We start from the raw sequence: 20,564 nt of genomic DNA, 5'->3' as shown, positions 1-20,564 counted from the left end.
ATCATTACCATCTTCCTCTTTCCTCCAATTATTTATATATAGAATCTGTATTCTCACTCTATATTTCGTGCGATCTTCTTCCCCATCCTCCTAAGTTGAGCTAATAAATTCATTCCCAAAAATAGTAAGAATTTCTCATCCACTTCAACATATTCACACCATGGAAGTAGCTGAAGACATAGTGATTGTGGGAGGTGGAGTGGCTGGACTCGCCACATCCTTAGGACTTCACAGGTACCCTTCTCTCTCTCTCTCTCTCTCTCGCTCTCTCTCTCTCTATATATATATATATGGGTATTGTGTGTGTGATTGTTAGGAGTAATTTGCAGATTGGGTATAAGAAGCATAGTATTGGAAGCATCGGATGATTTGAGGAGTGCAGGATATGCGTTGGCGACATTTACGAATGCTTGGAAGGCATTAGATGCCTTGGGAATTGGTGACCTTTTGCGGCAACACCATAAAAGGCTTCATGGGTAATTATCATTTATCACTCATCTTCTTTTTATCATTGCCGCCGGCCGGCGCCTTATCTTACAGCTGATAGGTGCTTTTGTGGTCGATGATTCAGTTTGTGGGCTCGACTCTACTACTTTTTTTCTTTTTAGAAAAAATCAACTTTACCTTTCTAATTAAGTATTATAATTTTGTCATTTTAGACTCCAAACTTTTAAACGTGACATTTTGGAAATTATTAAATTAAGACAATATAGTTCATTGGCTAAGTTTTCCATCTATTTGGACGAAATGTAAGTTACCAGACGTTTTAGCCCCAAATTGCCAAATGGTTTGGGGTGGTTTTGGCTACCCCATTCCTGCAGCCAGAGAGGGTGGTTGATGGCCCCTAAATGGGAAAACTTAGAGTCCGTTTCGTTTTGCATTTGAAAAATAAAGCTTTTAAGGGTGCGTTTGGGAGTGCGTTTTTAAAAAAATAATCTGCGATTTTAAACCAAATCGCAATTTTAAGGTGTTTGGGATTGCGATTTTAAAAACGCAAATTTTAAAATCGCAAAAAAATCTGCGATTTTCATAAGCTGATTAGAGGATGCTTATTTGAAAAAGTGCGAATTTAAAACAAAATCACGATTTCTATTAAAAAGATAGTTGGCGCAATAGTTACCTTTTTTAGAACGGGAATGAAAAAAATACCAATAATACCCACCTAAAATATATTAAAACCCTTCTTTTCTTTTCTTTTTTTTCTTCATCATCTCTATCTTGTTCATTATTATTGGTAATTTGGTCATGAAACCGCAATTATATGCTAATGTTATCCAAACATTCAATTGATAAAAAAAGTACTTTTTAGTATGCTTTACCAAACGCCTGTGCGATTTTAAAAAGTAGCGATTTTAAACACGCAATTTTTAAAAACGCAATTTTTAAAATCGCACTTATTGAAATCGCACTCCCAAACGGGCCCTAAGTCAAAAAGTGTTTTTTTTGACAATTTTTAAGCTTTTTGAACCCTTAAAAGCGCTTTTAAATTTTTTACTAAACGAGTATTTTTTTCTTCAAACGGACTTTTTGAGTGTTAAAATCACTTTTAAACTCCTCAAACGCAATCTCAAACAGGTCCTTAACGGCTAGGGTAAATTGTCACAATTTGGTAGTTTGTAGGATTCAAGTCACTTTCTAAGTTTTAGAGACTTAAATGCCAAAGTGGTGAATATACTTTGAGAGATAAAGTGTATTTTTTCATTCCTTCTTTTTTTTTTGTAACAGTTAAATGTACAATAATGCAAATGGGTGATTTTTACTTCTCTGTGGTTAATTTACTGATTCAGAGAAAAAAAACAAAAAAAATAAAAAGGCTTATTATGATCTAGGATCCTATATGAACAATCAAAATCTAGCTTATGCGTAATGTAAGAATGTCACTAATGTAGAGAGATTTGAGTGCAGGAATGTGACCAAGTCAGCAATCTCGGGACTTAAAACTTCAGAATTGCCATTTCAGGCCAAAGGGAAACAGTGAGTAAACTGATATCCTCTTTTAAATTTCTGCCTACCATGTATATCTTTCCTGCCCAAGTAGATGTCATTCAATGAGCAGTTATAATTGTGATATTTGAGTTTCTCTGATAAGTGGGGGGTTGTGTGTGTTAAAGCAATGATTAAGTGATTAAATTTACTTCTTCCTATCAGTTTAAACTTTTAAGAAAACTGGTGATTTAATATGGTATCAGAGCCAAAGGTCATGGGCTTAAATCTTGACTCTGTCAATTCACCCTATTTAAATTAAATATTGTACGTGTTAAGCAGCGGAGACCATGAAGTTCGGTGTCTGAAAAGGAAGTTGCTCTTAGAAGCCCTTGCAAAGGAACTCCCAACTGGGACCATTAGGTACTCCTCCAAGGTTGTCAACATTGAGGAATCAGGCTTCTTTAAGCTGCTGCATCTTGCTGATGGAACCATCCTCAAAACAAAGGTAAACTTGTAGTATACCCCCAATGTTTTAGTGTTTTTATAATTACACCTCTAAAATTTAAAACTTTGCAATGTCGAGTAGCCAAGTGTGCGTGTTAGAATATACGATATGGTAAGATATTTATCTTTTAGAATATTGATTGAGAAATAAGAACAAGATGTAGTCCTTTTAGGAGATGTCTAACGTATCGAACCACCCTCAAATCCTTTGTGTTTTATTTTCTTTGTTCCCTTTAATTTTCTTTATCTTTATGAATTTCTTCTATTTGTCTTAATGTTGTGAATGCATGCATTAAAGGTGTTGGTTGGGAGTGATGGAGTGAACTCAGTGGTGGCAAATTGGTTGGGCTTCAAGAAACCAGCTTTTGCAGGGAGATGTGCCATCAGAGGCTCTGTAGATTTCAAGCGTAGCCATGGATTTGAGCCCAAGTTCATGCAGTTCTTTGGAAAAGGTATTCGGTCGGGTGCCATCCCCATCGATGATACTACTATTTATTGGTTCATCACTTGGACTCCATCCACCCGAGGTGAGACCTTTCCCTCGTCTTGTCAAATCATTACCTATTTCAAAGTTAATTTTGTTGAAAAAAAAAAAACTAACTTTGTAAGCAATGATTGATTTAATCATCACGTGTAGGCACTCTCTCTTAATAAGTAACATCCAACACGTAGAATATTTAACTAAAATGAGGCGTTAAATTAACAGAGACAATGTTTAAATCTAGGACATTTGCTCTAATATCATATAGAAAATTATAATGAATGTAAAATATGAGAATTATAGAGAAGCAAAGAGAGAGAGAAAAGATAAAAGAAACTATTTGCGGGCTGGTTTGATGTTAGACACATACGTTCATCACTGTCAATTGCCCCAAAGGTGCTCTCATTAACTTGATTTTAGAGTAATGCTAAAAAAAGGATTAGAGCCATCCTTGTGTCTTCCCAAATGCGACGTGTCTTTTAAAATTACCAATAGAACAAAATTCAATAATAATTATCTTAAATTTAATGGTGATTTAAAAATTACATCACATTTGGGAGAACACAAGAAGGATTCTAGTCCTCTTTTTGGCGTTACTGGGAGAATACAAATATGATAAGATTTGGTTACAATCAAACCTAAATGAAAAATATTTTATTATTAACCTAATATATATATATATTCTAACAATTTCCTTGGTACTTGGGACTTTCACATTTGATTACCTTTTTTGTTCCTATAGAAAAAGAGTTAGAATAGGATCCAGAAGATACAAGAAATTAATTTTGGGGTGGTTTACTGTTAGACACATACATATACATCCACCACTATAAATAGTCCTTATTTACAGAAAAACAGTGGTGGGTGGGAGAATACAAATATGAAAATCAAATCTCTAAATATAAATGAAAAATATTTTAATATCAACCTATTTTTAACAGTTTTCTTGGTACTTGGAACTTTCACATGATTATTTGATCACCTTTTTTTGTTCTTGTAGAGGAAGAGCTAGAACAGGACCCAGCTAAAGTAAAGCAACTTCTCTTGAGTAAGCTTGGAAAAGTACCTGATGAAGTAAGGGCTATTATAGAAAGCTCTGAACTGGATGGTTTTATAGCATTGCCATTGAGATACAGGCATCCATGGGAGCTTCTTTGGGGAAATATCAGCAAAGGCAATGTTTGTGTAGCCGGAGATGCACTCCACCCCTTGACACCAGACATTGGGCAAGGCGGCTGCTCCGCCTTGGAAGATAGTGTTGTTTTAGCCAGGTGTCTTGGTGAAGCTTTACTGAAAAAACCAACTGGAGAAACAAAAGAGAAAGGTGAAAAAGAAAAAGATGAATATGAGAGGATTGTGATGGGGTTGAAGAAGTATGCCAGGGAGAGGGCATGGAGAAGTATTGAGCTCATCAGTGTTTCTTATATATCTGGAATTATACAGGAGAGTCAAGGAAAAATGATGACATCCTTGAGAGACAATGCCTTGGTTGGATTCTTGGCAGGTTTCCTGTTGAAAATGGCTGATTTTGATTGTGGGAAGCTTATCATTTCTTGAATGCCAAGTTACATGCATACATATGTGTCTGTGTAAAGATATATCAAGCTAGTTTTCTTTCCTCATGAACAATAATAAATCAGATGGAGCGATTGTGTTGTTTCTCTTCAGCAGGAAAAGTCAATAATTTTGTGAATGCAATAATTATTTCTTCGTTTCATTTGAATGTTTATAGAGTGAAATGATCATAACATGTTGATTATTTTTGGTATAACAGTAATGGGTGTGACAAGTCCTGGCCCGTGTCTTATAATATAAACTAAGTTTTTAATTCTCTTCAACAAGTGAATTTCAAGAAGAAAATTAGAGTGGCTATTATGAAAACAAAGTTAGAAGTCGTGACTTTTGTTCTATACACAACATTACGTGAAATCACTATTTTAGAAACAAAACATCTCCACTAAAAATGGGTTAAAAGATCAAATAATATTTCAAATGTAAACTTGTCTGAAGTCACATTCCTTTTTTACTTTTCTGCAGAAGACTTTTGGTAGATGCTGACAAGCAGCTAGAACTGTCGTGTTTCCTTTTTCATGTCAAGATTAACACTTGAACCTAACACTTGCATTGAACAGTCGTGTACGTAACAACTTCCATCGCCGCCATATAATTAATATTGTCCCATCTTCTTTCTCTAAACCAAAGCCCCCTAATTATAAAACACCAAAAAAAAAAAAAAAAACAGCTATATTTCCATGGAAGAAGTTGATCATCGAGACATTGTGATTGTGGGAGCGGGGATATCAGGCCTCACAACATCCTTGGCACTACATAGGTACAAGTACGCTAAACCAGGAGATATATATATATAGAGAGAGAGAGAGAGAGAGAGAGAGCTCTCTGTCTATGTCGTCTCAAGTTTTAGTTATATATAAATGCAGGTTGGGAGTTGGGAGCTTAGTGTTGGAATCATGGGATAGTTTGAGAAACACAGGATTTGCCTTAACGCTGTGGACCAATGCTTGGAAAGCTTTGGATGCTGTTGCCATTGCTGACTCCCTCCGCCAACAACACTTCCTCATTCAAGGGTACTCATTGCCTTTGCCCATCACTTGTTATAGATTGAAGTGAAAAAAAAATATATATATATATATATATATATAAGACTTCTGTTAATGCTTATTCTTATTATTTGGTATGCAATTGAGTTCATTAAATTTGAGTGCAGAACAGTTGTGGTGTCCACAAGTTCAGGGCTTGCTACTTCGGAGACATCATTTCATGCAAAGTAAGTCAATAGATCAACATAAGAGCGCCGATTCTGCTTTTCATCCTTTCTTTTTTCTTTTGTTTTTTAAGCATTTACTAGAGTTGTTTCTTTATACTTGGACAAAATCATATTAGCATCTCATTTCAAAAAAATAAAATAAAATAAAGCAATGCAGCATTTACGCACTGAACCTCAATATATAAGAAAAGCCTAGATAGTCTACAAAGATTGTAGACGTTCTCTCAAACCAAGTTGAGTCATAACTTGACCCAATCTCACTTTGACATCAATAGAACTTAATTCTAAAAAAAATTTGGTTTTAGTGACTTGCTTATAAGCCAATTTACACTTTACACCAATAAACATGAGGATTTTAATTGTGGGAGTCAAACCTATGTTCTAGTACTTACCCAATCACATGGGGATTAAACCTAAGATCATTGAATCACCACCGATGGTGATGACTTTCTCTTTCATCTTACACTAGCCTACAGCTAGATTATGTAAATCTTTGAATGAGCTATTTTCATGCGGGACAATGATCGACGGCAATTACCTGCTAGAATTGTTAGCAATTTGAACAAATAATGTGAGAGATACAATTTAAGATTTATCTGCCTAAATAGGTGGTAAGGCAGCCCAACATTTATTTGGACAAGTGTATCTTATATAAATTAAAGTCTCTTACATTACTTGTCTTAGTTATAAGCAATTCGGGCATATATTTGTTGTGCATACATGGTTTAATTGTTCATTCTTATGAGTATATCGGTTGTGATCTCAAGAGGAAGCCATGAAGTTCGATGTGTAGAAAGGAAGTTGTTGTTGGAAGCCCTTGCAAAAGAACTCCCAAGTGGCACCATTAGGTTCTCCTCCAAGGTGGTTTGCATTGAGCAATCAGGCTTCTTTAAGCTGGTGCATCTTGCTGATGGAACCATATTCAAAACAAAGGTAAAAATAATATATAAATAAAATTGTGTACTTATAATATTATTGGCTCATATCATATATGAACCGTTGATCTTTGTTCCAATTCCTGGATGAAAGGTGTTGATTGGTTGTGATGGAGTGAACTCGGTGGTGGCAAAGTGGTTGGGCTTTCAAAAGCCCATTTTTACAGGACGAACTGCCATTAGAGGCTGTAGAGAGTCCAAAGACAGCCATGGATATGGGTCCAAATCTGTGCAGTTCTTTGGGAGTGGTGTCCGGTTTGGTTGCCGCCCTTGTAATGATAACACTTTATTTTGGTATGTCACTTATGTTCCCTCCTCTCAAGGTAAACCCTCCATTCCAATTTGAGTTTATTTGTTTATACCTTAGGTATGTTAATCTAAATCGAGCAGGCAATTGAGAGAGGTTTCTGATAAGAGTTATTTGTTCGGGGCAAATAAGGATTCGCTTGAATTTAAGATTCCAAAACTTACATATGATTTAAAGATAGCGATTATAGAACGAACAATTTAAAAACGTGATTTTTAAAAATTGTAGTTTTGTTTTTAAAATCAACGTATTTGCAAATGATACATTTTCTACGATTTGGTTTAAAATTATACTTTTTGTCTTTAAAATTACAGTGTCAAACGCACTCTGAGTTTTATCAGAGATATCTCTCGGATATACTGCAATCTGAATAGAGACTGCAGCCAATTCTAATTCCATGTTCTATATAAAATGCATTTCCTATTCTTAACTTTTTTTTCTGGTTGGTTTTCATGTAGACAAAGAGCTACAAGACAATCCAGCTAAGATGAAGCAATTTGTGTTGAGCAAACTTGAAAAGCTACCAACCCAATTGAGGACTGTCATAGAAAGAACTGAACCGGATGGGTTTACATCGTCTAGGTTATCATATAGACATCCATGGGAGTTATTCTGGGGAAATATTACCAAAGGCAATGTTTGTGTAGCGGGCGACGCGCTCCACCCCATGACGCCAGACATTGGCCAAGGCGGGGGAGCCGCCTTGGAAGACGGTGTTGCTTTAGCTAGATGTCTTGCTGAAGCCTTATTGAAAGGATCAGGTGATCAAGAAGACAAGGAGCAACATGAGAGGATTGAAATGGGGTTGAAGAAGTATGCTCAAGAGAGAAGGTGGAGAGCAATTGAACTCATCACTACATCTTATTTTGCTGGCTTTATACAACAAAGTGATGGGAAAATTATGAACTTCTTGAGAGACAAGTTCTTGGCTAAGTACCTGCGAGGGTTGCTGTTGAAGAGGGCTGATTTTGATTGTGGAAAGCTCAGCATTTCTTGAGGATGTTATGACAATAATAGAACTTGAATTAAAATTAATTATATATGTAAGATTAAGGATGCCATCTCCTCGAGTTGTAAAGGTTAAAAAATTTCCAATTTTAATGATTTATTTATCGAGGAGAAGCATGGGTTTTTTAAGACGATGTTTATTGACATAGAAAAAGCCTTTCGAGACAATTTGAAAAGTGTTTTTTATTTTGTGTAAATATATATATAATAAGGGATTGCTGTATTACAAAGAAATAGAAAATCTAAAAAGGATCAGACAATATGGCAATGATTTATCAATTAACAATAATAATTGGAGGGCCTAATTATTGATAAACTCTTAGTAAGTCACCCACATAAGTTGTTAAAAGGGCCGATAGCTTATAACCGAAGAAACTAAAAAAATTAACGTTCAAACAACTATAAGGATCTGAGTGCACTCTTGCTTAAATGTAACGTTTAATCTATAGTTGATTTCTCACTCTGTCAACTAATAATCTGATCACATCATGTGTTTTCTCACCACTTGCCTAATTTCCCTCTCGCCCTCACAAACCTGATTTGAGCGTCAAAATGGTTTCGTTAGATTTGTCTGAGGAACTCAGGAACCCTTAACCTCTTTTTATTGCAAAACATTTTTGTTTTTTTCTTTCCTAAAGTACCCATAACCTAAATATCATCTATGATACAAAATGAAATATATGTAGAAAAAAATAAATGCGTTAAAACCCAATTGCCAAAAATGCATTTAACTCATAATTTTAGTAACTATTAACTTTGAAAAATCTCAATTTTGTATTTGATCATCTATATGAGATAATATTTCTTTCAATATTTATGTGACGGAAAACCTTTCAATATTTAAGAGCGTCGTCGTTTTAACTTTTCCCTGTCTCTTTCTTCTTCTCCAGTCATTCTCTCTCTCTCTCTAGGTGACTTGCAGTGCCAAAGAAGTAGGCGAAACCCTAGCTCAAGCCCAGTTCAAGGTCGATTCCCCCGAACTCTCACTGTTTTCAACTCTTTTTTCGCTTTCCCCATTCACGAATTTTCACTGAAATTTGTGTGTGTGAACACAATTTTGGCACAGCCTCTTCGAGATGACGCAAGACGTAGAGATGAAGGAGCTTCCAGCTCCCTCCAACTCCGCTTCTTCCTCTCCTCCCTCAACTCTACACCGTAAGATCTTCCTCTACATACAATTACGTGTATGTGTGGTGTATATATATGTAGTTATATATATATAGCCCAATTCTTTAATTTTTTTTTTTTTTTTCCATTTTGCTATCTAAATTTCAATCACTGTTGTTAAATTTTTTAAATTGGTTATCTGGGTTTTGATTGTTTTGCTCGTACATTGGGAATTGCGTGTTAAATTTTGAATGGTGCGATTTTCGAAATCGGTGTTGTGAATGTGTTTCAGATTTGAAGGAGATTGCTGTAAATTTTATTCACTGTTGTCAAATTTGGATTGTTTTGCGCATATATTCGTTATCTGGGTTTTGATTGTTTTGCTCATATATTGGGAATTGTGTTAAATTTGAATCTTTGGTGATTTTTGAAATCGGGGTTAGGGTGTGTATCAGATTTGAAAGAGATTTAATTTGTTGAATTGTAATCACTGTTGTTGATTTTCTGAAATTGGTTATCTGGGTTTTGATTACGTAGCTCGTACTGGGATTTGCGTATTCAAGATTGAATATTTGGTTTGGTATTTTGGAATTCAGTGTGATGGGTATGTTTTCCAGATTTGAAGGAGATTGCATCTCTCATTGAGACTGGTGCGTATGCCCGTGAGGTTCGCCGCATTGTGCGGGTGGTCCGGCTCACCTTGGCACTGAGGCAGAAGCTGAATGCGCAGGTGCTCTCTGCGTTCCTCAATTTCACTCTGACCCCAGGATCTGAGTTGCACAGTCGCTTGTCCTCGTATCTTCCCAAGGTAAAATTTTGGAGGACTTGTGAGTTTGTTGGTTCCTTTTGAAGTTCATGTTCTCTCTAAATTTTGTAGTCATTCATGGAATGATTTGTAATGTTTTTGAGTAAAAACCTGAGTGTAAAGGTATTGGTAAGAGTAGGTTACTTGGGTAAATTGGGAGTTGGCTATTTTGCATGACCTTATGATCTAGACATTACACCTGATACGCTAATCCCTGCAATATTGTATCAAGTATTGTCTCCCTTCATTCTACCGAGGGGGCAAAGCACAAGAGATGTGTTCTTAATTCATTATATTCGTAATTTTGAACTTTTGTGATGCTTTCAAGCACTAGAACTTGTAAAGATTGGTTTCAGGAAGATGAACATGACATGGATGTTGACACTGCAACATCTGCGATTCAAACTCCTGCAAAGCACTCCTTGCCTGAGCTGGAGGTTTACTGCTATTTGCTTGTGCTAATATTTCTGATTGATCAGAAGAGATACAATGAGGTAATATAAATAGATCAAAATCTTTTTTCTTAAGCTTTTTCCCCCACTGCACTCAAGATGGTCTTAACTTCACATTGTTCTTTCAGGCTAAAGCTTGTGCCTCGGCAAGCATTGCCCGATTGAAAAATGTGAATAGGAGAACTGTCGATGTGCTAGCATCCAGGCTCTACTTCTATTACTCTCTTAGCTATGAACTCACAGGGGACCTTGCTGAAATTAGAGGGTTAGTTTTCTTTTGTCTTGACTACTTGATCCTCATCGATTAATGTTCTGTCTGTATCAGTCAGCCAAAGATGTATTGGATTGAATGATCTTGTGTCTCACTTAAACTGATCCATTGTATAACTAATTTGTGCACTCATGCATTAACAGTAACCTCCTCGCCCTCCACCGGATTGCAACCTTGCGCCATGACGAGTTGGGTCAGGTAAATCTTCAACTGTAGGGTCATGTGTATTTATGTTATCACTTTCTTATATCTGGAATTTGGCGTGATGCAGGAAACACTTCTTAACCTTCTACTTCGAAACTACCTTCATTACAACTTATATGATCAAGCAGAGAAGCTTAGGTCCAAGGCACCTCGATTTGAAGCCCATTCAAATCAGCAGGTAAATCTCAATTGTCTATACTATATAGCTATATGCCCATTATACTTTAGGGGACCTCTAACATGTTTAGAATGTGGTTCAGTTTTTGTGGGAGGCTAATTGCATATCTGCAACACTAGTATTTAGTTTTTAGGATTCAGTTCAGTGGCAGTTATACTTATTCAACAAGGTTTGACAATTAATCTAGAGATAGTAAACATGGCATGACATAGCTTATGTGTGACGTCTTTGGCATGCATGTTAATTTTTGTGTTCCGTCCTTCATTCTACTTCCTAGAGATCCCATCAGTGGTCTTTAATAAATACTTACTTTTGGATCAAAGTTAATTACAATAAACTTTAAGGAACTGGAAAAAAAACTTTAGTGGAAACTTGGTATTTTTCAAACAAAGCATCAATGATCAAGATCCAATTGCTATAGAAAATTTGCTTATAATAGTGAAGGCGCTGTTTTTTATTTATTTATTTTTGGTGTGAGGGTGGAGAGTTGTTTAGTTTCCGATCTCACTGATGGAGCACTTACTATGGCCCTGTCGACCAGAGGCCTGACTTCTTTTTTAAAGTACTTATAAGCAGCATTTCTGACACCAGTTGTTCTTTTGCAGTTCTGCCGCTACCTCTTTTACCTAGGAAAGATCAGGACAATTCAGCTGGAGTATACAGATGCAAAAGAATCCCTCCTGCAAGCTGCTCGGAAAGCCCCTGTTTCAGCACTTGGTTTTCGAGTTCAATGCAACAAGTGGGCAGTCATTGTTCGTTTACTGCTAGGTGAAATCCCTGAGAGGACTGTGTTTATGCAGAAAGGCATGGAGAAGGCTTTGAGGCCATACTTTGAATTGACAAATGTAAGTCTAGATATTCCCATACTTTAGTCATTCATTTTATTTTTTCCATAGAGAATGGGTGCTGTCAATAGGGTGGACTTGGTACAGAATGCAGATACGATGACATCCAAGTTCCAATAATATATTCCTGAGTCCCCAAGTTCAGAACAGCCTGGCACTTTAAAAACATTGCTTAATTTGGATCTGAATAAAATATAAAACCAAATCGAAATCCAAATTTTACACTAATCGAAAGTTGAATTCTCATCATTAGAAATTATTTTTGGTTATAGAATAATCTTAATCTGATTTAGATCAAGCAAACTCAGATCCTGATCCATCCGAACGCTAATAGCACAATAAAGAAAAAGGTTAGAGAAATGGTAATTTTATGATAGAATGGTTCTGAGAATACCCTTGATGTTTTCTTCATTGTGATGTAAGCTCAGAATGCATTATCTTATAAATTTGATCACCATAAAAGGCAGAATTCGGCTAAACTGAGACTCCAGTTTTTTCCAAATTGTGAATTTATTTTAATAATTACTAGTGTGACACTTAACTCTGTCAGGCATGAGCCTCTTAGAGATCAAATCCTTAGGTTCCCCAGCTTTTGCTGCTAGTATTGAGAAAGACAATGTGTTTTTTCAGGCTGTGCGCATTGGTGATCTGGAGCTTTTCAGAAATGTGGCTGATAAGTTCTCAAGTACTTTCAATTCAGACCGTACGCACAATTTGATTGTTAGGCTGCGGCACAATGTCATAAGGACTGGCTTACGCAACATCAGTATATCTTATTCCCGCATCTCTCTGGCTGATGTTGCAAAGAAGTTGAGATTGGACTCTGCAAACCCTGTTGCCGATGCTGAGAGTATTGTATCAAAGGCAATCCGAGATGGTGCAATTGATGCCACAATAGATCATGAAAATGGATGGATGGTTTCAAAAGAGACTGGGGACATCTACTCTACAAATGAGCCTCAATTTGCATTTAACTCGAGGATTGCTTTCTGCCTCAATATGCACAATGAGGCAGTGCGTGCTCTTCGATTTCCACCAAACTCCCATAAAGAGAAAGAAAGTGCAGAGAAGAGGAGGGAGAGACAACAGCAAGAGCAAGAGCTTGCAAAGCACATTGCTGAGGAGGACGATGATGAGTTCTGATTGTGTAGTGATCTGCAAAAGGCACTTTATGCTTTCCATCAAGTTTTCCCATTGCTTTGAAATTCCCTGGCAAGTTGTTTCCATTTACTGGTTTTTTGACTGTCATTAGCCTTTCTTTTAATTAAGGTTATGTCATAGGTTATTGTTTTAAATCTGACCGATAGTTCTTTCATCACATTGAATGATATTCTGAAGTTCCATCTGTTCCCCTTTGAATATTTTGTTGTTCTACTCTCTCTAGGCAGAGAAGGAACGTTTATTTCTTTAGCCTGCCTATTGTGGGTTGGTCAATGCTGTCTGCTTCTTTTGTGTGTTCCCTTTCATTTACAAAAATGGTCAGGTTCTGGTTTAAAATTCTTTGCGAAGTTTGAGAGGAATTTCTGTAAAACCATGGCTTGCTAGGTGGTCGTTTGCAGATGTGCAAATCAAAGTGGTTCTACTAATTTTCTTTATTCTACCTATTAAAGTGTTGCCTGTACAATCGAAAAACAGTGATTGTGCAATGAAACATGTATTCCATATATTTCTTAATGAGAAATGAAAGAATTCATTCATTTTTCAATTATCTTTTAACTATATCTATAGTGACTGGATGAATCTACCATGGAATTTATGTAAAGTCCACATGAGTCCACAAATCTAATGATTTATTGAATTTGTAAAAAAAGATGGTTTAAAGATGATTGTCTTACATGTCTCTTTTCTTAAATGACAATTTGCTTATTATTTGGAGTTTATGAAACAGTGATTGGTATAGTAAGTTGGACTCTTTTAAGAGACAATAGGGAATGATTGATTCTTTGGAACTATAAGCAGTTTAAAAAGAGTAATGCTAGAAACTTTATTTCTATCCTATAGCTATTATATCAACCTGACATGACGTATCTAATTGACTCCTAAATTAGTCATTGTTAAGAAAAAATTTGAAAAAAATAAAATAAAATGTTTCTTTCATTTATTAGCCAAAAATATATATTCAAATTGAGGAAGGTTAGAGATTACATTTTTTAATCCACAATTATCTTATAATACTGATACGACAGTTCTAACTAACTTTTGATTTTGATTTTTATTTTTTTTATTAAGGCTTGATTCAATGATTGGTTGGATTGTTACGAGAATATTGCGGATAATTATGTGGATAGTTATGGAATAAACAATAATTGTAGAATAAAAATATAAGTTTTTTTACTCATTCAAATTTAATTTGTCAAAAGCTTAAAATGGAGTTAGGCTGTGGCGCCAAATTAGAGCACTCCCGTATCTATTGGCATGCCTTTTAGTCGTACCATTACAATTTACAAGGTCCACTTAGCAAAAGGGGATTACTGTCTGAGACAAGACCGGGAATCCATAATTCAGTTTCAGGGCATTTATCTCCCTCCAGTTTAATTGTCCTTAGAAAAGTCGCACCAACCAGATATGGAATCCTCCCTGATATTGTGGCATTCCCTTGGAGAACAATATAAAATTCAACTACAGACAATGTTATTGGTTTCAGAAACTGAAAAAATCAGGTTTTGGAAACTCCTGACATGATTTTATACGTATTAGTTGGACCCAATGGGTTCACTTCCCACTAAGCAACATTAAACTGCACTATTTCTCTGAAAGCAGATTAAGGCAAATGTTATAAACAAAATTAATTGAAAAAAGTAGAATTTCTACCTGCAAGGTAACAAGAAATAAAAAGATCACTTGTTTCTATCTTCAGTACCACTTAAAAACGAAGTTCTATAGAAAGATAAATGCTATAATCTTTCAAAAATTTCCCAAGATTCACATGAATGAGCTTACCTAAATCAATCTCCTAGAAGAAAACAAAAGCAGTGCAAAAGAAACACAACATATTCAACAAGTTTTACAAAAGGAAGTTCATAAAGGTTTAGTTTCTGCTGGCGGGCGGCAGTCATTCACCCAGCTGAACTCAACCCGAATGATTTGACTATGGTGCTGACTCTTTCTGCAAAAGTTCTGGACGTTATTTTTTTACCTGGCACATGAAATGGGTTTGAAACCGCATCTACATATGCAGCATGGAACCTCCTGAAAAACTGTACAGCATTTGCACAAAAATGTGAAATCAGGAACATGTACGAGATGCTATTCAAAGACTGTTGCAGATGAAGACTGTAATAATTAAAAAAGTAGCAGCAGCAAATATGATTCGCAAGGATATTATTCAGAAAAATAGTTTAAGCAAGCAAAAAAGTGGCAACCACTACATTATGGAATAAGTGGATGATGAGGCAGGAAAACCAAAGATTTATAAATGGATATATCAAACAAGTTATATAAACATGTACTACACAGAAGTTTGCTTGCATATCGCCTAAAGTATCATAAAATAAAAAAGTGCAACTACCTACATTTTTGAAAGTGAATCACAATGACAAGAAAACATACAATTGATTAAGTGGAAGATCCCAGGTTATGTATGATCAACCTAGGCCACATGACTAAGACATGTTCATTTCTCCTCAACCGATGCTTTAATCAGATGGAGATGGTGATATTTACAATATTATATCCACAGTCGCATTCTCTAGACAAGAATTTAGCCAGAAAAAAGCTGCATCGATCCATTACAACCAATTACATTTAGATAAGATAATTTCATACATATCACGACTCAAAGGCCACAATCGATTTCTCCTGCTTGAGGCAGCAAAGCTGCAAAGACGCTTCACAACCTCACAGCCCATGCAAAACAGTAAACCAGATCAAGATTGTGTCACCATAACCCTTGTACTAGGGAACATGCCCAGGTTATCGTATCACTCAAAACATATCTGGGTAACGGGAAAGCACCCCAATGATAGGACTGACAACAGAGACTAGCCAGTTGAGTCAAAATGGAAAGAGAGACTGGGAGCCACAAAATTTCCGGGTGAGCACCCTCAACGCAATGGATTGACAAGGTAGCAGCATAGATCAAAAAGTATTGAAGACACAGAATTATCTTGTGTCCAATGATATCGACCTCATTCTTTTTCACTGCAGCAGGCTAAGATGAAAGAGGATGAGAATTATATAACCTTGATTGCCACCAAGATGAACAAGACCATCCACTTTCGTACTCTATACCACACCCATCAAAGCTGCCTTTTTACACTTGTCATGATCCAAACTTCACTGAAGCTCTAGTTTTTCCAATTCATGTTACTTCTAGCAGGGAAAACAATTACATTTCAGTACGCTCTAGTTCTTCTTATTCAAGAGTTTGAATCCTTACTCTAAAATTTACTTCTCATTTCAATTAAATATTTTACATGATGGGCCTCTCTTATTAAGGGAAAGTTAGAGCCATCGTGAGGGAGAGTGTTAGAATATTAATTAAATGATTAAATTCATAATATTTATACTAGATCAAATGAATTTCTCATCACCCACATTGCACAAGCTTTCAAAATCAAAATTAATGTCTCATTCACTCTGATTTCCCAGGAAACACTATCTATAGAACCAGATAAAGTCAATCCATAACCATAACCATACTCACATTTCGAACATCCGCGTCTCTGACATCTAGATCCGTTGTCACCACGATAAACTTCACCTTCGTATTAGTCAGATACCCGTACCTACCACAACACATTATCTACAAAATCATTCACAATCACAACACTAGGCTCTTGTAAGCAAAAACACATTTTTCTTACAATCAAATTCATAATAACTACGTTTGAAAAGTGCATCAAAAATAATCGACAACCCACAAAGACACTCACACTTTGTAATTCTCGGTCGGGTACAGCAGACCCAGAAATGTCTCATTCAGTGGCGATCCAGATTTCTTCGGATTGTTCACTGCGAAACATAAATTATTCAAATTAAATCAATTCTAAGTCTTAAAATCCAAAATCATTCTTTTCAATCAAATGGTTCAGATTTCTTCGGATTCTCAACAATTTTACGAGAAAACCTGGAAGCCGAACCGTGCGGATCGTGGACAAGATCGGAATACTCAATTACCTCGCTCGTCGACGACGTCGAGAGAGCAGTGGACGATGTGGTGGAGCTTGAGGGCGTCGTCTGCCTCGGTGAAGCTCTGTATGTAAAGCGGGTTGTTCTGTCAAAAACAACATCAATCATGAGATTTATGATTGGATACACGAGGAGGACAAGTAAATAGGGAGATCAGAGAGGAGAAATGGAGGGCGGGTGCACCTGGTGACCGACGACGGCGACGCAGACGATCATCTTCTCCGGCATGCGTAAAGTGTGGCCTTGTTTTCCGCTGGAGAAAATGGAAAGTGTTTCCTGGCCTTTGTAGTAGGCCTTGTGATGGCCCTGCAGGCCCAAACAATTCCATCACTACGTCGTCGTCTTGCCAGCACAAATGTTTGTACAATTTTTTAAATTCTAATAATTGATTTCAATTAATTAGTTAAATTTTTCTTATCCAAACAAACTTTTCTTTGGAATTGGGTTGAGAAAATTTTTCCCACTCAATTTATTAAATTGGAGTGTGTATACATATATATATCACATTTGAGTAATGCTAGATTTTTTTTTATAAAAAAAAAAAACAATTATTGATTTAAAAATTAATTGGCATTGATATGTTAGCATTGTGTGATAAAAATATAATTTATAGCATTACTCATTAAATTGTTATGAGTAATACTATATATAACATTTTTATCCCACAGGCCAGAGACGAAACCAAAAAGTTTGATTGCCGCCGGCGGGGTGGGGGGGAGGGGGCAGTGAATTACAATAATGAAAATAAAAGAGGGGAGTTTAAAATAATATATATATATATATATATATATATATATATATTTTACTATCTAAAATTTTTTTAAATGGGCTTTAAATAAATTTTTTTTTTTTTTACTACTTAAAATATTTTTTCTAAGTAATTGGTGGGGGGCAGGGCCTACCACGGTCCCCCTAATTCCGTCACTGCCCACAACTATCTCATAATGTTAATGTAATAGTTACAACCAACTTTTGAAGTTTTTATTTTTAAAAACAATGACTAATTTAATAGTTCGTTGGGACTGTCAAATCACTATTATGAAATAATTTATTAAAAAAATTATTTGATTCAATTTATAGAAAAATTTATTTTAATTCAATAATATAATAATTTAATAAGTAACATTACTTGTTAAATAATATTATACGAGATGAGGTACCTGAAAGTGAAACCTTGACATTTTACTTCATTTTTTATGGAGTTTGTGAAACTCTTCTGTTTCTCTTTCTTTTAATTTATTTGAAAAAATAAAAAGTGATACAATTTTCTATATCTATCTACTCTACTGAATCAATTGCAAAGACCTTTTAGTGTCACCTCTTACAAAAAAATATTGGCTAAAGAGTACTCCTATCTTAATATTCTCTTGAGCCAAGGCTTAAACGTTATATCTTAAGCTAATCATTGTGATTAAAAAATATTTCTTCACTCTCTCTAAATAGGATTTTCAGTGATCAAGATGTGAATAGATTATATATATATATATATATATATACTTTATTTTTTACTAATTCAAGCTAAAGGAGTACTCATATCTTAAATTTATATTAAGAATATTTGTTTGGGTTTGCGATTTTAAAACATTCTTTAAATCGCAATTTTTAAAAACATAGTTAAATGTTTAGTAAAATTACAATATGGCTTTTAGAATCACACACACACACACACATCATTACCTGCAATTTGAAAGTGCAATTTTTTCTATGTTTTCAAACTTCGATTTTTAAAAAACGCATCCCTAAATGATATATTGTTTGCAATTTGGTTTATAATCGTACTTATAACAACGAAAATTGGACTCCCAAATGCACACCATATTTTAGATTAACAATCATTATATATATAATCCACTCTCTTGAAATAAGATTTTAAGTGATCAAGATGTATATATTTTGTATATTATGGGTTGCTGTCTCACGGTTGAGACTACTGTAACCAATTTAGTGTTGGTGCCTCTCTCTTCTACAGTCCCTTATTCGGACTCTAACAGTGCTTCTATTACTTCAGCCTCCTTTAGGTGGTTGTTGTTTCCAAATAGGGGTTCAGATAGGTTCACCTTAATCTATTCCACTTTTGCTTCTGTTGCCACTATTTGCGGCCCTATGGACTGGGACACCTGTTTGTCCAATTTCCTACCGTTTGTTTGTAACTTCGCACTGTTGTTTCGTTTTAGATATATTGTTGGGGAACCCACCCATTTTTAGTTTTTGGTTGTTTAGGATCTCCCACTCTCTTTTCCTTTCGGATCAAGAGTTGTAAATATCATCCCTTGTAACCACTTCCCCATTTTTAATTAGAAAAAAAAATGTATATATTATATGTTAAAGAAAAAAGAGATTTATAGACTTTATTTTCGACTAATTCAATTAAATTATAGTCATAATGAATACTTACTTTAGCTTATCAGTTAAATGATCACTTATCTCAAAAAGCTTAAGCTAGTAGAAAAATAGTGAATTTATTAACTAAATTAGGACTCCAATACTCTTGTTCACCTATCACCTATGAGCTCAAATAAGTGATGCTCAATATATTAAGGAAAAATTACAGTTTACCCTCCTAAAGTTGACAGCATTTTTCAATTCGAACACCAAAGTTTCAATTTTTGCAATCCACCCTCACAAAGTTCCAATTGTTTTCAATTCGACCAATATTATCCCAAAATTCTCATATTGCCCCTAATTTTTATTATATATATATATATATATATATATATATATATATATATATATATATATATAAAATAAAAAAAAAAAAAAAAACAAAGTTGGGGGGTGCAAAAATAGCCAGATGGCCAAAGGCCAACTTTTTTTTTTTTTTTTTTTTGTTAATTTTTTATAAAAAATAAAAAAAATAAAAAATTAGGGGCAATATGGGAAGTTTTGGATACAATTAGTCATATTGCAAAAATTTGAAACTTTGAGTGGGTGGATTGTAAAAATTGAAACTTTGGTGTTCGAATTGAAAAACGCTGTCAATTTTGGGGGGGTAAACTGTAATTTTTCCATATATTAAATATTTAACTAAAATAAGAGCAAATTATAGAGTAAGCGTTTGAACTTATAATTAGGTTATGGAGTGAGGTTTTGCACTCATGACATTTACCAAATTAAATGATCACTTATTTTTTTAAAAAAAATTGATAAAAATTAGTAAATTTAATCATTTAATCAATATTTTTAATGTTCTTTATCCCTCATTAACCATATAATATAGTTATTGCTTTATAATACTTTTTTAATTGAATATTTTAACTGAATTGTATCATATTCATATCCTACATTCCTACCCCTAAATGTCTTTAGAACTATTGACTCCATGAAAAGAAAATGTTAAATTTGTAGTGAGAAAATTGAACTTTGTTTGATTCTATTCAAGCGGTCTCTACATGAAAGATAATTAGGCCCTCATATCACGTATTATCCTCACAAGGAAGCTTAATCAAAATAGCTCTTAGAATCTTCTCCACATGGAAACTATGCACCCATATAGTCATTAATGCAATTTATATGGTAAATCACGCCCTATAAGAAAAATTACATCTCGTTGGTATCTAAGTTACCATATTGGATGAGGAGCCTCTCTTGTGCACCCCTAGGGACAGATTATTCATATTCTTTCTTAT

At 35.0% G+C, this 20,564-nt stretch overlaps 4 protein-coding genes across 5 annotated transcripts; 3 read left to right on the top strand and 1 right to left on the bottom strand.

Moving 5' to 3' along the window:
* LOC132188118 (monooxygenase 2) lies at nucleotides 1–4,628 on the top strand. Of its 2 annotated transcripts, none has more exons than XM_059602530.2 (6): nucleotides 1–234; nucleotides 330–476; nucleotides 1,906–1,974; nucleotides 2,266–2,431; nucleotides 2,729–2,957; nucleotides 3,912–4,628. In XM_059602530.2, the coding sequence occupies exons 1-6, from the start codon at nucleotides 161–163 to the stop codon at nucleotides 4,466–4,468; spliced, it is 1,242 nt and encodes a 413-aa protein (XP_059458513.2). In that variant the 5' UTR covers nucleotides 1–160; the 3' UTR covers nucleotides 4,469–4,628. The 2 variants fall into 2 exon arrangements, with proteins under 2 accessions (XP_059458513.2, XP_059458507.2); XM_059602524.2 differs by having other exon boundaries at nucleotides 2,263–2,431.
* A 520-nt stretch (nucleotides 4,629–5,148) lies between these two features.
* On the top strand, nucleotides 5,149–8,075 carry LOC132166781 (monooxygenase 2). The gene is made up of 6 exons (XM_059577670.2): nucleotides 5,149–5,243; nucleotides 5,350–5,496; nucleotides 5,637–5,696; nucleotides 6,464–6,629; nucleotides 6,726–6,954; nucleotides 7,397–8,075. The coding sequence occupies exons 1-6, from the start codon at nucleotides 5,164–5,166 to the stop codon at nucleotides 7,933–7,935; spliced, it is 1,221 nt and encodes a 406-aa protein (XP_059433653.1). The 5' UTR covers nucleotides 5,149–5,163; the 3' UTR covers nucleotides 7,936–8,075.
* A 728-nt stretch (nucleotides 8,076–8,803) lies between these two features.
* Nucleotides 8,804–13,505, top strand: LOC132166094 (putative 26S proteasome non-ATPase regulatory subunit 3). Its single transcript, XM_059576855.2, has 9 exons — nucleotides 8,804–8,911; nucleotides 9,013–9,101; nucleotides 9,671–9,861; nucleotides 10,215–10,352; nucleotides 10,439–10,575; nucleotides 10,725–10,779; nucleotides 10,853–10,963; nucleotides 11,569–11,808; nucleotides 12,439–13,505. Exons 2-9 carry the CDS (start codon nucleotides 9,023–9,025, stop codon nucleotides 12,949–12,951), a joined length of 1,464 nt encoding a protein of 487 aa, XP_059432838.1. The 5' UTR covers nucleotides 8,804–8,911; nucleotides 9,013–9,022; the 3' UTR covers nucleotides 12,952–13,505.
* Nucleotides 13,506–14,456: 951 nt separating this feature from the next.
* LOC132164930 (SNARE-like superfamily protein) lies at nucleotides 14,457–17,225 on the bottom strand. Its single transcript, XM_059575456.2, has 5 exons — nucleotides 17,122–17,225; nucleotides 16,927–17,023; nucleotides 16,683–16,761; nucleotides 16,454–16,535; nucleotides 14,457–15,005 (listed from the first exon to the last, which is right to left on the bottom strand). The coding sequence occupies exons 1-5, from the start codon at nucleotides 17,164–17,166 to the stop codon at nucleotides 14,865–14,867; spliced, it is 444 nt and encodes a 147-aa protein (XP_059431439.1). The 5' UTR covers nucleotides 17,167–17,225; the 3' UTR covers nucleotides 14,457–14,864.
* Nucleotides 17,226–20,564: the final 3,339 nt, after the last annotated feature.

Source organism: Corylus avellana, chromosome 2 (genome assembly GCF_965113065.1).
Source record: "Corylus avellana chromosome 2, dhCorAvel1.hap1.2, whole genome shotgun sequence".
NCBI classification, from domain to species: domain Eukaryota; kingdom Viridiplantae; phylum Streptophyta; class Magnoliopsida; order Fagales; family Betulaceae; genus Corylus; species Corylus avellana.
This window is presented reverse-complemented; position numbering and strand designations above follow the sequence as displayed.